Here is a 16,407-nt window from a genome sequence, read left to right on the forward strand (position 1 = left end):
CTTAAAATGCTCCATCCATTACAAAAACGGTTGCTTTGTTTTATGTGAGGCAGCATTCCCATAAACTCGCTGTAAAGCTTCAGTGACTTGTGAAACTCTACTTCCTTGAGTTTTGTAAGAAATTTGGTTTTAGCTCTGGCCTCAAAATATTTTTTTCCACATCAAAAAGTATCCTTAAAAAAAGAAAAATCTAAGGCACCCTAATGAGGCTAAAACCACTGCATTACTGAGAGAACTTGACTGCAGCCATCCACCAACTACAAAGGCAAGTTTAAAGAAGTGCTTTATAGAGGATGTACACTGGTGCAGATAGGAGCTGGAGGCACAGGGAATCCAGGACGGATGATACCTTAAGGACCAGGGGTGTGAGTGGCCATACTTGGAGGGTAGAAGGAGGGTGGGTTGGAAAGGGGATCTGCATGTGACTTCCTCCCTGGGGGACTGACAACAGAAGAGTGGGTGAGGGGAGATGTCCGACAGGTTAAGATAGGGCAAAATAATAATTTATAAATTATCAAGGATTTATTAGGGAGGGGGGAGGAAGGAGGGAGGGGGGAAAAATGAGGACCTGATGCAAAGGGCTTAAGTGGAGAGCAAATGCTTCGAAAATGATGAGGGCAATGAATGTACAGATGTGCTTTACACAACGGATGGGTGATAAGTTGTATGAGCCCCTAATAAACCGTTTTTAAAAATAAAGAAGTGCTTTATTTGGAATGGATACATGTGTTTATGAGCCGGAAGCCTAGTAGCAGTCCTGTTTGGCTGTCCTAAATCCCATCAAGACTAAGTAACTGGGAAAGCAAACTTAGCAGTTGTTCCCATCAGTCCTTGAAGACAGGGTGAGATGAACTGGGTTCACTTGGAATTCACATGTGTATGAATATATATATATCTATATTTCTTTTCCTCTTCTTATTACTTAAAGTCCCTCAATTCCACACTCTCCGGTTTTTTACTTGCGCTCAAATAAATTTCCTGTATGTAACCTACAGAGGTGAGGTATGATTTCAAGAATGGCTTTCTTCTCTCGAAAACAGCAATCCGCGCAGAAATAGCAAGACTCGAAGCCAACTCTTGCCTTCCAGCAGGTCACCGGTGACCTTCAAAACTCCTTAGGGCACGCTCATCTCCGGCTGGCAGGGGCTGCCCCGTGCATCGAGTGTGTTTCCCGGCTCTGAGGCTAGAGTTGCCAAAACAACAATAAAAAAAATTATGGACAGAAAGCCAAACACACACACACACACACACACACACACACACAGAGTCGCCCCCCACTCCCCGACGACACAGTGCACCAGCCTCCCTCCCCAAATCCTGATTCACGAACCGTGCCACCTTTGTCTCGGTGGAAACTGTGCAGACTATTTTCGTCCTCCCACCCCCATCCCAGATTTCCCCCAGCCTGCGCCCGCCGGGCTCTGATGTAAGGCTCTCCGGAGCTGGGTGGGAGAGCGCCTCTCCCAGTCCGCTCCCGGAGGCGAGGTCCTGGGAAGCCCCCTCCCCGGGCCCCCCGTGAAGCCTCGGGACTCGCCGGGGCGCGGGTCCGGCGCCGGGCGGGGAAGTCCCGCGCCCCCACCCTCCGGCCCGCAGCGCAGCCGCCCGCGGGGGCCATGCGGCCGTGAACATGTCCTCCTCCTACGCCAAGAACGGACCGGCGGACGGGCCGCCCTCGCCCACCTCGCAGGTACCGCCCCGCCCCCGCCCCCGCCCCCCTTCCCCCTCCTCGCCCCGCCTTTCGGCCGCGCGCGGGGCCCTGGGTCTCGGGAGTCCGCCCCCCGCCCCCCTCCCGGGCCCTTCCAACGCCCGCTCCTCCTCTTTCTCCGCCTCCTGGTCACCTTGTCCGAGTCCCTGCGCTCCCGCTCCGGAGCCCGCAGCCTCCCCCAGCCCATGCCGGGGACGTGGCCCCGGCGCCCGGAGAGCCTTGTTAATGGATGTGGTGGGTGCTCGCGGGCTGCTCTTCTCGGGCGTGCTTTCACCTGTCGAGGCTTGGGGGAGGGGGGCTGGGGGCTTGCATGGGGCGGGGGCACGCGGAGGAGACTTGGGTGTGGGCGCTGCGGGGCCCCGCGGGGCTGGTCCCGAGGCGGACTCCGGCCCGCGGTGGTCGCCCCGCTCCCCGCTGTCGCCCTCACCGGCTTCTTTCTGGCCCGTGTGTCGAGTTCAGGTGGCCCGAGGCACCACGACCCGGCGGAGCAGGTTGAAAAGATCCGATGGCAGCACCACTTCGACCAGCTTCATCCTCAGACAGGTAGGGGGCGGCCGGGGGGCGGCGGGTGGGAGAAGGCAGGTGCGCGGCGTGGGGCCGGGGGCCGGGGGGTGGGGGTGGTGGCACCTGGGGAGCGACCTGAGGTCCCCACGCGCGCCGCGCCTCCTCCCGGGCCGGGCTGGCGCTCCGGCTGTCTCCCTCTAGCTCCGCGTCCTGCTCCGAAACTTTCGGGTGCTGGGGGCCCCGCGCCGCCCGGGAAGTTCGTTCCTGTAGGTGCGACGCGGGCAAGAGTCGGCGGGCACCTGGTTTCAGTTAGGGCAATTGCGGTTCTCAGTGCCCGTCTGGATGCCCCTTCCAGGTGAAGGGGACAGACACATCTCTGAGCATTGTCGCTCGACTTTGGGGCGCAGTGCTAGCGGTTCTTGGATTTTTGCCCTAGTTGAGTGCTTGCTCTTTCCTTTCTGGGTCTTGGGAGGGGTCTCAGAGCTCTGGTCTAACGAAAGACACTTGGAGCACAAACTTTGAGACCTCATTTTTCGTTCGGATTATTTGGCGAAGACTGCCTGGTCGAGCGAGTTAAAGTGTTGGGATCTGGGTGCGACTGCACTTAACTGCTTGCTTCCGCGTGATTTGTTGTGCACGTTGTTTGTGCTCAAGATCCAGGGGTTATGCAGAATGGTCAATGCCTTTTACCTTGACGTGGGGACCTGGTCCTCAGTTGTCTTACTGCTCCTGTGCTCTAAATGTGCAGCTGGGTTCTGGGGAGATGATGCACAAGTGAATCACCTTGATCCCTCTCCTTAGAGCTGAGGCTGTTGAGGTGTGTGCGTTCGGGGTGACCTGGCAGGACTTTGGTCATCACACGGAGCGCTTCGCCGCCGGTAGGCTTCGATGTGGACCTCCGGCGCGACCTTGAGAAGTTCCTTTCTCTTTAGGAGTGCGTATCCAATCTCAGATGGCAGCTATTGGGTTTCTTTAATGATTATCATTTTGAACTCGTTTGAACAGATTGTCCACAACGAGTGGGTATGAGACCCAAGTGGAACCCAGACTCTTCCTAAAGGGGTCCATAAAGCGGATATAAATGATACCCTATGATGCAGAATTTCATTTTCTCCAGAGATAGAATTTATAACTACTCCTCTTTATGTAATCCAGGGAGCATTGTACATATGCAGTATTAAAATGATCACATCTTAATTCCGTCTGAAAATATAGTCTCTATCCCTTTGCTGTGCTTTGGTAATTCATTATGTCACAGGGCAAAAAGTCTTGTCCATTTTCAAAAAATGAAGTTGACTTTTGCAAATGCTTGGGGACTTGCTAGTGTTTATTTTGCAGGTGCCTATTTTTGGTCGTGTTTTGTTGTAAATTCTTGGGATTACTAATTATACAGCAGCGCCTTCCAAGGCTGTTTGACTAATACTTTTGAGTTCATCTGCACCATCACTTCACTAATGATTTTTTTAAGTCCAAACAAAACAAATATTCTTATACCATCCCCAATTTATGCCAGAAATATGTAAGTGAGGTAATATGTGTGAAGTTCTTAGCAAAGTGTCTTAATTATTGATTTGTTTATTCTAAGTATTGCATGTTAAATAATTTGGGAGTAATTTAAACCAAAGCAGAGTTTTACGGCAAATGCATCACATAAATTTTCCTGAAATTGGAATTTGTTGGTTTAATGAAATAGACTAATTTGTATTCAGCTGATAGTTGTAATTATATTTTTCTAATGGAAGAATAGTGAAATATAAAAATCAGCCCACTAAAGATGTTATTTACAACTCTTACTTTTCTGATTAAAAATATAGGCAGTTTTGCAAATATTTTGCAGCTCATTTAAATGCATAGTATGAACTTCTGTAATGGCCATAATAAAAAATAACAGGGATTTGACAAGAGATGAAAAATGATTACAAATGGAGTTTATGTGAATCTTATGAAAAGTTTTCACCCAAATGCCCAAATATTTTTAAGTACAACAGCTGTTCATATTAAATAGAACCTCATTATTTGTACAATGATCAATGATTAATTGATATTTGGATTCCTGACATATGAGCATGATGGAATTTATTGGCGCCATTTCACAATCTTTGAAGATGAACACATTGGGGCTACCAATAAAAATAATGCTTACGGTGCATTTCTCTGTCTGACCTGTCATTTATAAACATGTGGAGAAATAGTAAACAAATAGGGATGCTTGAACAGAGGGCAGTTGGCAACCATGTTCAATAAAACAGCCCGAGTTCTTCAAGCTAGTGGAAGTTTCAGTGTATTTGTGTACGTACATGTACACATGTGTGCATATGCACACACATCAAAGTGCATGCGTGTGAGTTTGCCTGCAGATTAGCTGATTGTGGGAGATCGCCCCCTGGTACCCGAGGGCTGCTCCTGGGAGTCCCTCAGGCATCGTTGACCTTGTTCCTGGTCTCCTAGATTGCTGGCCTCCGAGAGACAGGAAGGGTGTGAAGCCTTTGGACCAAAGCCAGGGAGCCACTAAATGGTTTCTTTGAGGAAAGATGAGAAGGTTAAGTATTTTGCCCTGAAAGGAGAGAAAGCTAGGGGTGACCCAGTAATGATCTGCAAAGAGTACAGAAGGGTAGTCTTCGGAAATGTTGTGGCAGCGTTCTCGGCTTTAATTGAGTCTGAAATTCAAGAATTGGCTAAAATTAGAAAGAGAATAATTTATAGCAAAACTTTCATAGGAGGGTTGTTATCATTGGAGTGGCTTTCCAATGGAGGTTGTAGGATTTTCTCCCAGAAGATTACTTCTGGCAGCCTATTTATCAACAAATTATTTCCTCGGGTTTTAAATTTAGGACGCGCGAATGAAGCATTTGCTGTGTCAGCCGTGATTTGATGGCAGTGGGGATGTCGTTTTGCTTAGGTGTGCCTAGTGCCTAGCTCTGTGCTAGATCCCTGTGCCAGGGAAGGAATGAAAAGATGAACAAACGATTCCTTGCTCTCAGAGGACTTTATAATCTAGTAATGGAAACAGCTGCCTGGCGACAGTACAGTGACATGTAACAAGGAACGAAGGGGTGACAAAAAGCGGCAGTGAGCTCAGCATTACAACTTCTGTGGCTGTCTCTGCAGCTACAGTTCGTTGAATGCTCCAGGTAAGTCCTTTCCCAACTGGTGTTGTGAGAGAAAATCTGATCAGTGTAGGATACATTTGTTGACCTTCCTTGCCCTTCTGAGAACGTCCAGGTCTTACCCCACTTGGCATTCACCTGCTGTCTGGCCTCCTGTTGACATGTGATCTCGAAGCTCTGGACGCAGAACTTGAACACACCACCTCTCTCGTACCATAGGCCCTTGGCACATGCTGAACCCTCTGTGCAGAGGATGTGCACTCTCCCCTCTGTTTGTTGTTGCTGCCAGGTGCCCGTGAGGTGGTTCCACCCCAGAGTGTACCTTGTGTACGACAGACGAAAACCCTGCCGGGTCTGGCACCATGCTGACGATCGTCCTTAGGCTGGAGCCCAGGGTTGCAGCCATCTCTTGGAGAGCTTCCTCGTCTGCAGGAACCAGTCCCTGCTGATAACGTGTCCAAAGTATGTGAGGCAGAGTCTCGCCATCCTCCACACTTCTAAGGGGTGTTCGGGTCGTGACTGAAGCTCACTTTTCAGTTCCTCAGGGGAGCTTTTCTAACTGCCCTGATGAGATCAGTTCTCCCGTGAGGGCTCCCAGAGCACCTTCGTGCCAGTTCTCCATAGAATCACCAGGATTATCATTTAACCTGTATTTCTGTTTCTCTGTCAGTGATTGCCTGCCCAGGCGGACGATCAGTTCCGCAATGGCAGGAGCATTCCTGTGTTTGGGGTCCTGTGTCTCACCTGCTAAGTACTGCCTAGGGCTCGCCGCAGATGTGGGATTTAATGTTGGAAGGAGGGAAGGTGTGGCTGATGGAGGCTTTTGCTCTAAACAATAGACTGAACTAACCTAATACATTCAAGCTTGGAGTCCTGCTCCCGTATTAGACCCTCTGTTTCAGTAAACCTGTTGTTGGCCTGATAAAGAATCCCAAAACTTAATAGCTTAAAATGATGACATTTTTTATGTATAGGAAAGAGCTTTATATCAAAGAACAATTGTACAATGATAAAGTACCCAGCCCAGTCTAGATCAAGTCCTTAAGCCCAAAATTAGCCCATATATCCGATACTAGTCCATAAATTCCTCTGTAGACTCGCAGAGCACATGCAATGATGCTGACTGCAGCAAGTACACAGGCTGGTGGGTGGAAAGGCCTGTGGATCCAATGGCAGTGGATGCATCTCCAGGGCTCCGATGCCACCAGCATGACTCTATGTGGCTTTTCAACAGGAACATGTAGGGAGGAGAGAGAGAGGGGGGTGGTGGAAATGATGACATTTTATTCTTTCTCAGGATTCTGTGACCCGAGCAGACAGTTCTGCTTCACCGCACGTTAACTGAGCACTTGAATGTCTGGAAGGTCCAGAACAGCCTCACACAGGTGCATGGTGATTGGTGCTGCCTCTTTGCTGAGACTGGTGCTGTGGCCTGGGCCTCTGTTTTCTCCCACATGGGCCTCTCAGTATGGTTGCTGGAATGTCCTCGCAGTATGGTGGCCGGGTTCCAAGAAGGAGCATGGTGATAAATAAAGGCAGAAAGTCATAGGTCTCCTGAGACCAAGATTCAAAAGTAATACAGCATTTATTGCAATGGTTTTCTCAAAACAAGCCACCAGGGCCAGCTCAAGGGGAGGGAAACTAGTTTCTATCTTTAGATAAAGCCGGGTATTGGTTACATTGCCAAAGAGGTACACAACCAAACACCTCCTGGGCTTTGATTCCTTCCTTTGGTGGGTTAGGGTCTTGGTTTCATGAGACGTCCCTAAGATTTGGCCTGATAGCTTCTTTAGTGCTTTGGTTGAGTTTGCAAGCAGCCACTGGGGTCTTATTAGTCTTATTCAACATGAGCAACAGAAGAAGAGTCAAGAACAGGAGGGGGAAATGGAATAAATGGCTGTTAGCCTCTCCGAGCAATTTCCCTTTTGCCTTGAGACCGGCAGACCTGCATGACTGTAATGTATGTCTTGAAATCAGAAGCAATTTCTCTTCAACATTGATATAGTCATTGCAGGCTTCTTGCCATTTCATAGAAAGTTGAGGGTTGGTCTTTATAATTCTGTAAAGAATGCCATTGGAATGGGTTGAATTTGTAGATGAAGCACTGTGCTCTTTTAAGATCTCTCTGTGTGGGACTAAATAGGTAAAAGCAAATTGCAAGGTTAGACAGGACACTTAGGGCATTGGGCTTATGTTAATGAAGGAGGAACAACTTGGAAAAGAAAGGTGAGAGTGTGATCATGAAGTGTCGATGGGATCAGGTATCAGGCATCAAAGACCCAAAACCAAAAAATCATATCGATGTGAATGAGGAGGGGGGTGGTGTGGCAACCTCAAGCCCATCTGTAGACAATTGGATATCCTGTCAGAAGGGTCACAAAGAAGAGATGAGCCAGTCAGGGTGAAGTATAGCACCGACAAAACACACAACTTTCCTCTAGTTCATTAATAGCCCCACTCCCACGATCATGACCCCAATTCTACCTTAAAAATCCAGCTAGACCAAAGCATGTACTCTGGTACAGATACGAGCTGGAAACACAGGACAGATAATGAGAGTAAGGAGGGTAAGGGGAAGGTAGGGGGAGGGGAAAAGGGTTAATCGATCACAAGGATCAATTGACCTATAACTATAACCCCCTGCCAGGGGGACAGCCAAGAGAAAAGTGGGTGAAGAAACAATAATTATAAATTATCAAGGGATCATGAGGGAGGAAGGGGAAGGGGGATGAGCTAATACCAAGGCTCAAGCAGAAAGAAAAGATTTTGAAAATGATGATGGCAACAGATGTACAAATGTGCTTGACATAATGGAAGTGTCTATGGATTGTGATAAAAGCTGTAAGAGCCCCTAAAATGATTTTTTTAAAGGTGCGAACATTTGCACAACTGGAAGAATGGAATCAGTGTCACTAAGTTGCACGTACAGAAATTGTTGCATCAGTGTATGTTATGCTGTGAATATTCTCAACATCAAAAGTAAAACGAATCACCTATCAAAAGAGCATCTAAGATGGAACATATTGTTGCAGCTGTCTTTGGGATCAGCTACCTTTGAACAAGGAAGCGTGTCTTTCTTTGGTATGCTAATTAGATCATTCAGTGAATCCCTACTGCTTTTAGAAATCTGAAACATATTCAGAAACTAAATTAATGCTCTAATACAGCAGTTCTCAACCTGTGGGTCACAACCCCTTTGTGGGTCGAGCGACCCTTACACAGGGGTTGCCTGATTCTGAACAGTAGCAAAATGACAGTGATGAAGTAATAACAGAAATAATGTTATGGTTGGGGGAGTCTCCACAACATGAGGAACTGTATTAAAGGGTCAAGGCATTAGGAAGGTTGAAAACCACTGCTCTAATAGAACAAGTTGGCCAAAAATAAAAAATCCACTGGGCTATAATTTGGGCATTAGATATAGACCTGCTTCTCTGATGAAATGGGAATTCATTAGGAGAAGGCATATGCTTTGTGCATAGGTCTAAGAATAATCATATGCCTAGAATCATGTGCATATTCAAATTTTATCCACGGAATTAGAATCACAGAATTTTAGAACGGGAAGAGATTGAAGAGACCGGGCACCTCAGCCTCTCGCATTCAGATGACTGAAACAGAGGTAGAAAGATGTGAACGTCTTCTCAAGGTCACACTAATAGGTAGTGGCAGACGTAAGACAGGGAATCCTGATTCCAATTCTAAACTTCTCCTACCATGGTACACTTCATCTCTGACTATATGAGGTACACACATAGGCACACATAGACACGGACACATGAAAGAACATGTAGAGATCTTGGAACTAATTCTTATTCCACATAGTTGCTTTGAAGCACAGGGTGTCCTTCCCCTGGGCAATCTGAAGTCTATAGTTTCTTTTTATTTATTAATTATATTTTTTTGAAGTCTATAGTTTCTGCTCAGTTTCAATCTGGCTGTACATTTTATTTGGATGGTTGATGACTCACATTAAAAACTCTTGCACAAGGGTGAAGTGAAAAATCTTGCTACAAAATCTTGGAAACCGCTATTAAACAAAAACATCAAAAGGCAAAGCTGGTCTCACTGGGCACATCCTCCACCCAGGTCTATAAACGCCCGAAGGCAGTGTTGCATCTCCTTAGCCCTTGACCGAAGGATTCTGCACACTTCAGTTTACACTAAGAACCACAGCCTGGCACTCAAATGGTGTTCCTTTTCGATGCTCGTTGAGTCTGTAAGCCCGGTGGAGTAAGGGTTGCCAACGACGTTCTCCGAGGCCAGTCCTTGCTGACTTTGAAGAAGGAGCAGGTGTATTGTGGCAACAAATTTCTCAATGCAACTTTGCCCTTCCCCTTCTTCTCCCCCAAACCCAAACTCTCTGCCATCAGGTCGGTGCTGACTCGGCCACCCACTATGGGTTTCCAGGGTAGAAAGCCCGGTCTTCCTCCATGGAACTGTTGGGATTTCCATTGCCCCCCAGTGTGTACCCACACACCACCCGGGCTCCTCCTCTGCCCCTAGTGACCGTGCATAAACTTTGGTCTCTAAACGTTTGCCTTATACAGGTGAGGCCATGCAAGATTTACCTCTTGGTGACTGGCTTATTTCTCTCCGCATCATGTCTGCAGGTTGCATCAATAGGTAGCATATGTCAGAACCTCATTTCTCCTGCTGGCTGAGTCCTATTTTATCAAGTTATCTGTTGAGGGGCAGATTGTTTCCTGCTTTTGGATCTTGGAAGCAACGCTGCTTTCACGTCTTGTGGGTGCACACCTAGGAGAGGAATTGCTGGGTCGTACAGGTGGTCTGATTTTAGGTTATTTATTTATTTCTCCTCTGATTTTAGTTTATTGAAGAACCGCCTCACCGTTTTCCACAGCACTTGTACCATTTTGTATCCCAACCAGCAATGAGTAAGCGTTCTAATTTCTCCACATCCTCGACAGTATTTATTTCATGTTTGTGTTTATATATACATATGTAGATGTTTGATAGGAGCCTGTATGTTACTAAAGACTCCAAGTCCACTTTTTTTTTTTAGCCACTTACATCAACATTTAGGTCCAAGGGGGTAAGGAATCTGCAGGGATTTCCCTCCCACCCTTTACAAATTTTTTGGTTTTTAAAGAAGCACACTGTATAGAATTACAAATCTTATCTCAACAAATGAAATCAGCAACAATAATCCCATGTTTAATCTGAACTATCCTAGTGGGAGTGAAATGATAGCTCCTTGTGCTACTGATTTGCATTGCTTAGATGATAAAGGTGCTGAGCATCTATCTTTCCAGGTGTTGGGTGGTCACGGATGGTTCTCTTCTGTGAAACAGCTATTCACGTCCTTGGTCCATTTTATGACTGCTTTGTCTTTTTGTTATAGAATTGTCCAAATTTTAGAAATATGTTGGCCATCTGATTTTTTTTTAATTTTTATTTTCTTTTTTTACATTTTATTAGGGACTCACACAATTCTTATCACAATCCATACATATACATACATCAATTGTATAAAGCACATCCATATATTCCCCGCCCCAATCATTCTCAAAGCATTCGCTCTCCACTTAAGCCCTTTGCATCAGGTCCTCTTTTTTTTCCCCTCCCTCCCTGCTCCCCCCTCCCAATGTGCCCTTGGTAATTTATACATCGTTATTTTGTCATATCTTGCCCTATCCGGAGTCTCCCCCCCCCTTCTCTGCTGTCCCTCTCCCAGTGAGGAGGTCACACGTGGACCCCTGTAATCAGTTCCCCCTTTCCAACCCACTCGCCCTCCACTCTCCCAGGATCACCCCTCACACCCCTGGTCCTGAAGGTATCATCCACCCTGGATTCCCTGTGCCTCCAACCCCCATATGCCCCAGTGTACAACCTCTGCCCTATCCAGCCCTGCAAGGTAGAATTCGGATCATGGTAGTTGGGGGGAAGAAGCATTCAGGACCCAGGGGAAAGCTGTGTTCTTCATCGGTACTACCTCGCACCCTCATTGACCCATCTCCTCTCCTGAACCATATATACACACACACACACACACACACATATACATATATAGACACACACACACACATATATATATATACATATACACACATATATCTTTTTTTTTTTTTGCATGATGCATCTATACCTGGTCCCTTTGGCACCTCATGATCACACTGGCCGGTGTGCTTCTTCCATGTGGGCTTTTTTGCTTCTGAGCTAGATGGCCGCTTGTTCACCTTCAAGCCTTTAAGACCCCAGACACTATCTCTTTCGATAGCACCATCAGCTTTCTTCACCACATTTGCTTATGCACCCATTTGTCTTCAGCGATCCTATCATGGAGGTATGCAGTCAATGATATGACTTTTTTGTTCTTTGATGCCTGATAACTGATCCCTTCGGGACCACTCGATCACACAGGCTGGTGTGTTCTTCCATGTGGACTTTGTTGCTTCTGAGCTAGATGGCCGCTTGTTTATCTTCAAGCCTTTAAGACCCCAGTCACTATCTCTTTTGAGCTTTCTTCACCACATTTCTTCACCACATTTACTTGTTCACCCACTTTGGCTCCAGCCGTGGCCATCTGATTCTTATTGGATATTTGGCTTAGAGGCATATTAAAGTTGGTAGTTTTTCTTTTACTTTTTCCATAAAGTCTCTTAATAAAATATGTTTAATTTGTATGAGGCCCCATTTATTTATTTTACCTTTTGCTGTTTTTGCTGTGACTATTCTATTAGGCAACCCTTTGTTGGATGCTATAGACCTGACAGTGTTGCTCTGGCTGGTTCTTCGAAGAATTTTATGGCTTTAGTTTGTACATTTAGATCCCTTAACCCACTTTGAATTTTTTCTTTTTTGGTATGGTGTGAGCCATAGATCCGGTTTTATTGTATGTGGAAATCCAATTTTTCCCAACACCATCTATTGAAGAGATTTATTCGCTCCCATTAAGTGGAAACCAAGTTGACCATTGATGTGTGTACTTCGGGACTCATTTCTATTCCGTTCGTCTATGTCTTTTTTTTTCCCCCGTTGGTCTATGTCTTAACTTCTTGAGTTTTTACAACCAAGGGACTTTAGTGGTTAAACAAGTGGTAAGAGAGCTAAGAAATACAAGACCAGTGGTTAGCAACAACAGGTAGCTACTGCCCCCTTAGGAAGGGAAAGGAGGAAAACTTAATCGAGTTCAGGGCCTGGCAAGAGTGAGAACCACAGGGCCACTGTCTGGGGGAAGCAGGAGCTACCGAGGAGATGCAGTCTCTGCCAGAGAAGCCACTGTGGTAGAGAGAATCGTAAGAGAGACCTTGGCTTTGCCCTTTTTCCTCCCCACCCCTCCAGCCCATGTTTCCCATCAACCGACCCTAGCTGGATGTCAGCTGATATAGGAGCTTGGAAAATATCCTGCAGGCATCAGGATATTCTGGAATAGAGAGTCCTTCTGAAACAGAGAGCCGAGCAGGGTAAGAGGAAGAGTCTCTGGGAAGCAGGCCCGGGAGTGGCATAACCACGATTTCAAAAACATTGTTGGGGGAAAAATGCCATCATCTTTTATTTCTGCTTTTTCCACAAAATTTTGAAGCACCCTCCTATTTTAGCAACATGACAGATTACGATGACTCATTTTCATCAGCAGAGTTGAACGTTTTCATTCTATGCATGGGAACTTCCTGCAACATTGCAGATGGGCAGCCCTCGGGCTATAAACATCCGAGACTTCCGCATAGCCCGTGGCTCTGGCCTAAGTCAGACCTAGATGGTGCGCGTCCAGCCTTGCCTCTACCTCCCACTGCCCAGCAGCAGTTTGTGGGCGCTCCCTGACCCCATCCATGGGACCCCATGGCATACACCTGAGCCCAGGGGGAACTGAGCCCAGGAGGTGCTGGCTTGCTTCCAAGAAAGACCTGAAGTCATCCTTGGGCTGGTGAGTCTTAGGCTGATAGAGCGTCCTGGAGACCCAGCTTTGCTCGGCCCCCGTTCGGTGTTGCTACCACTTGCACATGGTGTGATGACTCTGGACACTGATCTGGAACTTGGCTGTCTCTGACCCTGGCCTAGACTTATCTTGGCCAGGTCACCTGCCCATGCTGTCAGGACAGCGGGCAAAGCGGGCCTGGGCATGAGCAAAGAGAGCCCAGCCACCGTTACTGGAGGAGGCCCTAGGCCCAGCAAAGGGCCAGTGATCAGAGTCTTTGTCCCTCGCTGCCCACACTGCCGGTTCCAGATCGTGGTCATAAGGACTATGGGCGGTGGTTCTTGGTAACAAACCAGTGCTGTTTGGTAATGTTCATGAAAACGTTATTGATAGGAGCATATTATTGCCTTAAAGATGTTTTAATTAACCTGGAAGTATCTCTTTAATGCTTGCAATGCATAGACATGCACATCATATACGATATACTGAGACAACCATGTGACTGACTAACCTCAGATCCAAACTCTCCTTAACTGTCCCCACTTATTATTAGGTGCGACCCTGTGCACAACAGAACAAAACACACTACCCGGTCCTGCACCTTCCTCACACTTGTTCCTGCGCCTAAACCCATTGTTGCAGCCACTGTGTCAATCCATCTTGTTGAGGACCTTCCTCTCTTTTGTCACCCCTCCACTTTACCAAATATGACACCTTTCTTCGGGGGCTGATCTCTCCTGACAATATGCCCAAAGTACGCGAGACGAAGTCTGGACACCCTGGCCTCTAAGGAGCACTCTGGCCGTACTTCTTCCAAGACAGATCCGTTTGTCCTTTTGGCAGTCCGTGCCACTTTCATTATTCTTCTCCAGCACCACTGCCTGTCTTGACTTTCTTCTCTATAATCCAACTTATGGAGAGGCTTGAGAATGGAACTGTCCTGTACTCTGGGAACCGCCTGTCATCCAGTTACGTTGAACTTGAACGAACCATTTGTGCCCGTTTCTGTGGAGGATATCTTCCCATATTGAGATGTCATAGAGCAAGAAACAAAAATTCTCTCCTTTTAGCTTGACTAATTGAGCTGACTTTATGAAGTTCCTGATCCAGCAATCTAGTTACTGGGCAACTCGCTAGTAAACCAGTCCTTTTCACTTATCTCTGGTTCTCCGTTCTTTGTACACAGAATTCCTTAAATTTGCCAAATAAAGAGAGACTGACTAGTTATCCTACCGCATAGGCTGCTAGGATCTCGATTAGGGTCTAGATAAATTCTGATCCGCATTTTAACCTCTCTAGGGCATTATCTTTTTTTTTTGCTCTCGCTCTCCTCTAGGGCATTGTCTTATAGGAAGCTGGGTGGAAACCTAAGCTGGGAAAATACCATGAGCTTGCCCCAGACAGTGTCTCTTCTGTTATGAGAGGGCGGATACTGCGGCTTCGTCTCTAGGGCAGTGGTTCTCAACCTGTGGGTCGCCCGATTCATAACAGTAGCAAAATGACAGTCATGAAGTAGCAATGAAAGTGATTTTATTGTTGGGGGGTCACCACACCATGAAGAACTGTATTAAAGGGTCACGGCATCAGGAAGGTTTAGAACCTCTGATCTAGGGATAAAGCAAGGCCTGAGGCAAAGAGAATGCAGTGCAGGCAAGGCGGTATTTTAACTCCATTCCTGATGAGTCAATAGATTACTCAGTGTGTTTTTAAGACCCACCTCCATTGACTTGATCCGGACCCACAGCAGCTCCATAGAGGACCTCTGAGCGTGTACACCTTTACAGGGGTGTGCAGCCTGTCTGTCTCCAGTTGGGCCAGACCAACCTGGCTGTGGTTGTGATCTCGTCAGAGCTCATCTTCTTCCTTAGAGTTTGGCTCATACTTGGTCTAGTTTCTGTAGCTCAACCTCAGAAAAAAGCATCAGCCCTATCCTGAGGAAGCTGGCCTGGAACTCCATCCTCCTTCCCCCCCTCCCGCTTCACCGAAGAGTCTAAGCAATGTCTTTCACTGGGTATGGAGAGGAGGATGCCGGCCGGCCGCACTCTGTGGCTCTGTGGGTCCCCTCTCTACAGTCCTTTCAGCATCCTGTTGGAGGAGAGTGTTTCCTATTGAAGCGCCATCCCTTCCTACTCCCTTGACTCAAAAAACCAGACTCACTGCCATCGAGTCCATGCTGACTCATAGTGACCCCCTGTGGGTTTCTGAGACTATATCTGTTTACGGGAGTAGAATGCCCAGTCTTGCTCCCTCGGAGCTGCTGGTGGTTTCGAACCGTTGACCATTCGAATCACAGCCTAATACATACCCACTACAGCACCAGGGCTCCTTCCCTTCCCAACAGGACTGTGTGTGCCGAAAGAGGGTTATAGGCCTCGGAAACATGGACCCTCAGAACGTGTCCTTCCATGGGGCGTGCTTGGTCTGGGCAGAGCCTTGGCTGGGTTTCCCTTCTATTCATGCCAGTGTGTTTCACACACAGGAACGCATTGAGCTGTGGTGGGACAGAGCTTGACACACACTGCCATTCCTGACCGCACGAGCTCCCAGGAACCTCGCTACAAACGAGCACACATCACACCAGTGCTCCTCAGAAAGAGCCAGACGGTCACCCCATGAGCTCCCATAGAAATACCTTTTCGAGCAAGCAGTTGCTATTGGCTTGCTTGCACACAGTGCACAGGAACGCAGTGGGGTGGAGTGCATTCCTCTTCGCTCTGCGGCTGCCATGCGGCGGCGAGTGCCATGCTGACTCCTAGAGAGCATGTGAGCGTCGACGGGCTTGATTGTGGAGAAGCACGACAGGGACTTGGTTCTACCCATCTGACCTGGCGGGGAGAACTGGCAACTGGCAGCCTGCACTCGAGAAAAGGCTAAATAACGGGTTCATTTTAAGAGAATAGTTTTATTGCGTTCAAGTCACATTAATGACAGAGTGTGTGTCTATGGCAACCTCCTTTCAGAAATAGATTAGGCTATTGTATTGTCAACACCGGGCTGGAATATAAACAGTGTTTTGAAAGTAATTGAAGAGCATGATCATTTTTAACTCTATGACCCCCTCCCCACACGCACACCCTGTAAACGCTCCTATGTTCTCCGTTAGATCCTTTCTGAGCACACATGTAAACAGAGCAGTCCCATGGATGGCCATCATCCTTTGCACTGTGTGCACTGAAAATGTTCGTTTGGGGAGGGAATAATTTCTAAGTGTA

The 16,407-nt window shown here is 47.3% G+C and overlaps 1 protein-coding gene across 2 annotated transcripts in view; it reads left to right on the forward strand.

Moving 5' to 3' along the window:
* The first annotated feature begins 1,627 nt into the window (after positions 1-1,627).
* CACNB4 (calcium voltage-gated channel auxiliary subunit beta 4) overlaps positions 1,628-16,407 on the forward strand; it is a 297,445-nt gene continuing 282,665 nt past the window's right edge. The window contains exons 1-2 of one of the 2 annotated variants that reach the window (XM_075529205.1): positions 1,628-1,687; positions 2,165-2,248. In XM_075529205.1, the coding sequence (XP_075385320.1) occupies positions 1,628-1,687; positions 2,165-2,248 (144 nt within the window). Of the gene's footprint in view, positions 1,688-1,930; positions 1,940-2,164; positions 2,249-16,407 lie in introns of those variants that run through there. The other variant, XM_075529206.1, reaches the window with a different exon arrangement.

This window comes from Tenrec ecaudatus, chromosome 13 (assembly GCF_050624435.1).
Source record: "Tenrec ecaudatus isolate mTenEca1 chromosome 13, mTenEca1.hap1, whole genome shotgun sequence".
In the NCBI taxonomy this organism is placed as follows: Eukaryota; Metazoa; Chordata; class Mammalia; order Afrosoricida; family Tenrecidae; genus Tenrec; species Tenrec ecaudatus.